Source organism: Pseudopodoces humilis, chromosome 6 (assembly GCF_049639895.1).
Source record: "Pseudopodoces humilis isolate 2021_Gansu_Grassland_sample_001 chromosome 6, ASM4963989v1, whole genome shotgun sequence".
Classification (NCBI taxonomy): Eukaryota; Metazoa; Chordata; class Aves; order Passeriformes; family Paridae; genus Pseudopodoces; species Pseudopodoces humilis.
In genome coordinates, this window is record NC_142205.1 from 15,837,258 (window position 1) to 15,845,448 (window position 8,191).

Sequence of the window (8,191 nt, forward strand, 5' to 3'; positions counted from 1 at the left end):
TTATCAAAGCTCACACCAAGCACATTGAAAAGAGCAAAGTTCAAGAATAACATAAAAGACAGTAGTTCTAACTGGGACGAAGAATTTTAAGTTAGTGAAGTCTATAAAGCTCCGCCTGACCTCTACACTTTACATAAACACACAGAACTCTAAAGGTTAGAACAACAACTTTGTTTGAAGCCCTTATACTTGAGTCATATTCAAGAAAAAGGGATTCATTGTAACCATCTACTCAAAACACCCATATAATGTAGCTGAAAAATAAAAAAGGGAAGGGTGGAAAAGGGAACGAGGTACTAATTTTTCCCATTTTAGCTGTAGGCACTGCAAGCTGTAGCTATTTGACAGTAGTTGGAATACAGCTCTTCAACAGCATACACTGATCTGATAACACATACCTATTATTATTTCCCATACATAGCAAGGCAGCTTAGGAGACTCAACTGACAGAAAACCAACCCAGAGCAACAACAGCAAAAAAATTTACAGTAGGCCCCCCAGACTAACTCGAAACTGTAGGGCAGTTCACTGTTACACCAATCAAGTTCTACTACAAAGGGAGAACAAGTGGAAAGATCTTACTGTTAGTCATACTGTATTCTCTCTCATCAAGAGTCTTGTTGGTTAGGACACTCTCCGGTCAACTTACACACTTCAAACACACAAAAATATTGCTAAAATAAGCAGTTGCTAAATATCAGAAGCCTTGTTCTCCCCACTAAAGCTACTTACTTACACTTGACTCAGGAGAAAAAACGGGTACATTGTAAACCTGCATGGAAAACCAATCCAAGTTAAACTAGATCTGACCTTTTCTTCTCCCTCCTGCCACTTTCCCCTCTTGTTTTCTAGGTTAGTGTTAAGATAGATTAGTTTTACAGTCTAGTTTGTTGAACTAAATGAATCCTCATACCAATCAACATAAATCTTGAAGGTACATACAGTGAGTTCAGAAAGAAAATCAACAGTATTATGTTATGCATCAGCAAAAAAAAATCCCCTGAAAGTTACCACCTCAAGCATTGGAGTACACAGTTGCTAAATCAAGGGAAGAACTGAGAGGGAGTTGCAGTGACTTTATTTGCACTCCATGGTTTTGGTTTACACAAGTTCCAGCTTACGAAATTCTCAGTGCCTATAATGTAGGAACACTATCAGAGTTTAAATTTCGCAGCTCTCTATCAGCACATAAAAAGTAAATAGCTACCATATAAGAACATACAATAAGAAAGTTCAAGCTATGCCTAGAAACACTGACAAAGATTACAGTAGTTCCTGGAACACTTAAAAATTGAACTGCTTCCACATACCAGTATCTAGACATAGGGAGCACCAAAAACAATCACAGGTTTTATCAACACTACTGAAGATATGTGTATCTGCTTGCATGCCCAGCAACACATTTCTGTTCCATGTGCAAAGAATTCAAACCAAGCACTGCATGCACGCCACACAATCCATGGATTAGTCTACGTAGCAGGTACAGTTTCACCTTCCATAAAAATTATGCTCCTCAGATCCTTACAACTGCAGGTTCTCAAGGGATCAGTGAATTAGTACTGCATCTACGGCTAAATACACAGAACTTCCTCCCTCTGCCTTTTCAACTAAAACTCTAACTTTTCTTGTGCAGTTTTCACCACACAGAAATTTCTCTCAAGAGTCATTCATAAGATAGCCGTTCAAAAACACGTGACAGCAGTGGGCAGTTACTTCTTTCAGAGAGAAAACTGATGAGTTTAAATGCAATGTGAGAGGATATAGAAAAGAAGCTGATTTAACACTACATATTTCAAACAAAGATAGTCCAACACAAAACAAACCCCACGTGTTTTCTCTTACTTCAGTCTAAAGACAGTTAACGCAATACATACAATGCAGCAACTTCCAATGACCTATATACACACACTGACCCTTTTTTCCTCTTTTGTTAACCTGTTTTGTTCAGGGAAAATTGGGATGGTACGTTTGGTACTGTGTTCCATTCCTGTCAGCTAAACCGATCCAGTGGTTCCTTTCTGCTATTATCCATGCTGCTTCTGTTGCAAAGGCCCATTCCTATCCTTGTGCTAGCAGCAGGAGCCACCAGATTTTTATTTTTATTTTTTTTTGCAAACCCTCAATTCCATCATTTGACCAGATACTGAGTCAAAGCGGGTCAGATGCCATCAGGGTCCAATGATAGCTGATGCAAGCATCCAAGAGGAATGAACATGGAGTCAGAATTGCAATCACTCCATTCTAGTAACAGTTCAAGGGACTTGACAATGCAAAATGGCCCTTTATTGCATTTGTAAACTGTGGTTCACAGTAAGTGATCAATGCTAATGCCCACTTGCACACCTGACTTTGTAATACTAGTCTGAGCTATTCCCTTACATGCTACCATCTTCCCGCATTGCATCGAAAACTGCCTGTGAACTTGTACTATGGTTGAGATCTAGATTTAATTCCTGTTCTTCCTCCAACATTTGCAGTAACTGAGATTACCTCCTTGATCTGCTTCACGCTGGAATCACACCAAGGGTTTCACATCACAGCTCAAAGCACAGCAGATCCACAGGAACACCTTACACCGAAAGTATTACTGTCCATCATATTGGATGATGCACTATGACAATAGCAGGCTTGTTGGCTGTTTAAAGACGCTGGAGTGCCAAGGAAGCAAAAGAGTTCAAAGCAGGTATCATACTGAAGTCACTATTGCATGTAGTCTGTTAGTGGCCTGACAGGTGACAGAGCACTTAAGCCATCATAACAATCATCAGTAGAAACACAAGAACATTAGAGATGTGCAGTAAAATAATTGGTTCTCCCACTACTACCATGGCAACCATAGAAAAGCACCTAAAACCATGGTGGTATTACAAAAAAAAGTGACACTAACCTGCTGCAAAGTACTTACTACATGGAAAGTGAGAACACTGCTGCGTATTGTGGAATAAAGATATGAGGTATTTAATGCAGGACTGTTGCAAGTGTGGGGATACCACCAAATGTAGCAGCTATAAGTCTTTTGTCTGGCGGGGATGGGGGGTATTTCTCTTCTTGGAAAGTGCTCTTTTGAGTCAGTTTGTTCAAAAATAGCAAGCTGGAACAACTAGAATATTAAATAAAAAATACTAAAAAAAAAAAATTTAAAAAATTTCAAAGTCTAGATCTATCAAAACAGAATTACATACACTAATGTATCCTAATTTTGAAAGAAAAAAGTCTGAAAAAAATTAACAAGAGTAAAGGAGTATTTGTATGCTAGATTTCACAAGCATACAAAAATGGATTTTCACTTTGATCAAATTTCAGTTTTCATAAGAAAGAAATACCAAGTCTATTTCCTGTCAAATGTGTGCCCTTGAGCTATAGCAGAGGAACAGTAAAACTTCTGCCCTTCCCCCAAATAGCAATGTATTTTTTTTAGAAAAAGTAGCAATAATATTTTAATCTTTCACTGAAAATTAAAGTTTTACTTAGACACTGTTATATTTTCACAACGCACTGCAGGGTCCTAGCAAGATTCCATCATCCATGGTTGGAACAACCTGGCACTTTCCATTAAAAATTATTACTATATTACTGCTCCAAGCCTCACCCACAGGCTACTGTGATAACACAGCAAAAAGCCTGACCCTGTGCTTGAAGCTTTCTTGCATCCCAGCCACTACCCGGTCCCTCCCCTGTGCCTATTCATGAAAGTAACAGGAAGGAACTCAGAGTACTTGCCAACACTCTACCTATGAAGTTCAAATGAAATTGGGGAATGGATTCAATTACTGCTTGAGAAAACCTGCATAAATACTGTTTTTTAAGGCTGATCACAAAGCTAGACTTACAGCTCCATACTGCCGAAGCCTCTCAATCCAATGGAATAGAATTAATCGATTCACATTACAAAGTTCTAACGAAGAGCACCAGAGAGCACTTTTTAATCCTTCTTATATTCACATCTATAAAACATCTTGCAATTTAAACCACCACAGAACTCAGTTACTAGCAAACTCAGGTACTTAAATTCTGAGCTTTCTGGCACTTTTCTATAAACACACAATCTAGAATTAGGGTATTTTGTGTTAGTTATGTCACAAAGACTGTACCTAGGACAAAACATACCAGTGAGCACTGCTGGTAAGTAGAAGCAGTACTTGTTAGCATGTACTATACAGCTGTAAGGAGACCAACAGAACTGAGATCTCCAGGTGTTTTTTAAGTGCATCAAGTTTTGAACTCTGATCGAGTCATGCAAGAGCTAGGAACACCCAATAAGCACAAGTCTAAGCATCTTAAGAATGTCAGTGCTCAACATAACACACGCAAAGATTTCCAGATGAACAGATATTTTGTACCGAATACCTATTTCAAATTTGTTAATATACTCCATTCATTTACAATGTGGAGTCTTTTGTACCTTCAAGTATGTTTAGATACCAAATAAACAAATTTTCAGCAATGTCAGTGAAATTTTATCACTGCTTTTCTTTATGAATCCTTTCAGTGTTTGAACATTTTGATATGACACTTTAAATCATATTCTGAAGGGCACAAATTAATGTATTAGGCTGGCAAACCCCAAGCTTTTACATAAATGCATGGGCTTTAGAGTTAAGTCTGCAACCAGGCTTTTACCAAGGAACAATTCAGCAACTGAGCCCTTCAAGCGGAAGTCCCTAACCATCACTAGCCCTCCACTGAATATTATTTCAGTCTCACTGTTGTAAATATAAACAGTGTTCACTGTGAGCCTCAAGCACTGTCTTGGAGGTTTACCACTTCCACAAAGAAAGAATGATGAGGAATCCTTGACAGGTAAATGATTTCAAAGTGTTCAATTAATTATACTACAGAAATGCCAATATCAAATTTAGTATCAATATGGTAGATGGCACAAGACATCAAAATAAAGTTGCTCATCTGAAAAGTTCAATAATTGAGGGACTACTGCATTACTATATTGTTCTTCTCACTTTGCTACAAACATACAACTTTTGAGAAGAGTGCCAAATCCATCATACTCACCACTCCTTCCTCCACCATGTTGCCATTTCAGCCATCACCCCAGGCATTGTTCAGACCTTCCAGTTAACACTAACTTTGTTACACTCTCAAAATCCTTAGGAATACTTAGTGAGAACAACAAACCACTTTTACTATAGAAGTTATTTTTAGCTATTGTTAGAGCCTATTTTACAGAATTTAATGCAACAGAATTTCAAAGGAGTAAAGGGACCACCCCCCGACAAAAAAACCCCAGCCCAAACCTGTTAAGCTTACTCTACCTCCATTATCCTGACTACTCACTTTCTTGCCACTTTGTTTACACTCTCTCTCTGATAAGGGCTGCTCAACAGGCCTGCCAGGTAACACTTCTTAACCGAGATAGCTCTTGACTAACTATTAAACTATAACCTGTGTCCTTTCTCCTTAGCAGTTGCTAGTAATTTCAGGGCTCCTTTCTATTAACTGAATTTTAAATCACGAATATACAAAGAAATAATACTCTTAACTTTTATTCCAAAAAAGAGAAAGCTGAATGCAAAGCACCACCATAGTGTAATCAGTATAAAATATAAGTAATTACATGATAGTTTTGCACTTTGAAATTCTCAGTTAAAGGCCAACCCAAAAAGCAACTCTGAAGAAGTTCCCTAAACCCAGGAGATCTGCCCAGCAGAGGACTCAACCTATTGTATTTCTTTACACGTCTTCTCAGTGTGGGTGTGCAACTGTTTCTCAAACACATCTGACAGTACACAATTACCACCCAATGGTTCCTTCAGTCATCCATTGCTTATCAGACTTCTGAGATTTTAGCTTAAACTTTTAAGTGAAATGCCATTAAATAACAGGCAACCACAGGAACTGCCACTTGTGAGAGACAGCCATCCTCAGATTTAATGCCTTATCACAGCATCTATGTCAATAATCTGGCTCTCCTATATATTCTAATTAAAATGTGTTCTTTCTGTTGGAAGCATTATATAGTGTAGTAGCGCATAGAAAACACTGTTTTCTAAACAATACTATAACTTGGAGGACTAAAAAGACACTGCAAGCACACAGGGGCATGTTAACATACATACAGGTGTTATAACAGGTGTTTACAAGTGCTATGGGGCAACACAGAAAGATCAAGAAGCTTGTGCTTATGCAGCAGTTATCACGTTACTGAAAAATGTAAAAAATTCACGAACTCGGACAGTGCTAATTACTTATAAATACAGGTATACCAGCTTGTTATACCTTGTTAAACCTATGTCACTTCTTTGCTCTTGTCTCAAGTGCCCGCAGAAACACTGAATGAAGTGCTGCTCACCCACCCAGCCACACTAGATGCGTTTCCCCGCTCAGCCATCGGGGAGGATCGGCTCTGACTCTAACACTCGAAGATCAAGGATACTATTTCCCCAAGAAGGGAAACGTCTGTTGAAACAATACAGATAAGCAGTTCCTGGCCTCAGTGTTCACACCCCCCCTCCCCAAAACAAACAAACATCCCCACCGAAGCGCCCGCCGCCCCGAGGCGGCACAAGCGCCAAATGCCAGGGACAGGGGCCGGGGCCAGGCGGGGAGGTTGCATTTGCCCGGGTGGAGCGCAGCGGGAGCAGCCCCGGTCCCGGGGTTCCTCCAGGCGGGAACGCCGCCGGTGCCCGCGCGCCCCCGACAGCCGGACACGCGCGGGGGAGGCACGTGACCCGGGAAACCTCCCGGCACGAGAGCCACCGGGGCAGCCCCGCGGGCGGGGTGGGGGGGCGGGGGGGGAGAGCTGCCGTCGCCATGACAACTTCCAGGGGGAGGGAAAACTTCAAATCCCAACCGTCAGTGCAGGAGCGGCTCCCTCTTAAAGGCGCACGCACAGACACACACACACACAGAGGCGGGCTCCCTTCCCCCCTCCGCCCCCCAGGCACTGGCGATGGAGGAGGAGAGGAGGGGGGCAGCCACCGGCGCTCACCGCGCGAACGACGAGGAGCCGAGACAAAAGGACCCGAGCCGAGAAAGGCTCTCAGTCAGCGGTGACGGGAGGGACCCAGCGGCCCCAGGCAAAGCCGCAACACCCACCCTCTACTGCCCGGAGGCTACTTAGGACCTTCGCTCTCCCCTATAGACCCCGTCTCCGCTCCCGCCCTCCAAGAAAGCTGCCGGAGCCGCTCCTGCATCCCCGCTCCCCACCCCCCCCGCCCTCCGCCCACCCGACAGACCTAGGCTCGGAGAGCCTCGCCCGCCCCGCTGCCCGTTCCCCTCTCAGACCCCGCTCGCCGTCTCGTCCCCCGCCCCTTGGTCCCCCCCTCTGCAGCCGGGACACGCCGCCGCCCCCTCTCTTACCCACACAGTGCATGAGCCGGTGCCGCCAGGAGTCGAGTTCTCGGCGGACTCCCCTGCGCTCCGCCGTGCAGCGAGGGCTCCGGCACTGGGAGGCGGCGGCAGGAGGAGCGGGAGCCGCGGCGGCCATTCCTTCTGTTCCCTTTTCCATCTGCCTCTGACCTCACGCCCGCTCATTTACATACGAGCGCGCGCTCCCCCGGCTCCTCTCCCTCCCCCCCCACCCCCCTTTGCCTCGTCGAGCTCGCGCCCGCGGCCCCTCTTCCCCCCCTTAGCATCCGGCGCGAGGAGCGCGCGCGCCGCCTGGCGGAGTGACTGACGCGCTTCCCCGCTCCCCGCGATTCTCCGCCCCGCCGCCCGCCCTGCCCGGGTCCCGGTTCTCCTTCACAGACCGCGGGCCGAGCCGACAACCGGACCGAGAACCCACAACCCTTCCCTCCCCACCACTGCCCCGCTGCCCATCTATTTCCCCCTGCCTACAGCTCCCGCAGGGCAGCGCGCCACCTGCTCGGGCCCGGCCAGGGAAGGCGGCAGCAAGGCACGCCGGGAGTTGTAGTTCGTTAGGGAGGGGAGCGGCACCGCCCCCGAGGTTCTCCCTGGGTGGGTAGCACAGCCAGCCTGCCAGCGCCCCACGCCTCACAGTGCCGGGCTTAGAACACCTCAAAAACCGGTGCGGATCTCGTCTGCATCGTATGGTTTGTCCTGGGCGCTGCTTACAGCGGGGCTCCTGGCTCAGGTGCCCCGCCGCCCCTTCCAGCCCCCCTCGCCCACGTCTGCTCCAGGGCTGCCGCCAGCTCTCTCTCCTTCCGCCCCTGCCACCACCCCACGGACGCGGCTGTCACATAGAGCTGTGCTTTCCGAGCCAGCTCGCCAGATT

At 45.4% G+C, this 8,191-nt stretch overlaps 1 protein-coding gene across 6 annotated transcripts in view; it reads right to left on the reverse strand.

The window, feature by feature from the left end:
• LCORL (ligand dependent nuclear receptor corepressor like) overlaps positions 1-7,540 on the reverse strand; it is an 82,238-nt gene extending 74,698 nt beyond the window's left edge. For 4 of the 6 annotated variants that reach the window (XM_014261411.2, XM_014261415.2, XM_088055942.1 and 1 more), the window contains exon 1: positions 7,318-7,540. In XM_014261411.2, the coding sequence (XP_014116886.2) occupies positions 7,318-7,465 (148 nt within the window). In that variant the 5' untranslated portion in view covers positions 7,466-7,540. The remainder of the gene's footprint in view (positions 1-7,317) is intronic. The other 2 variants (XM_005517812.3, XM_088055943.1) reach the window with 2 other exon arrangements.
• Positions 7,541-8,191: the final 651 nt, after the last annotated feature.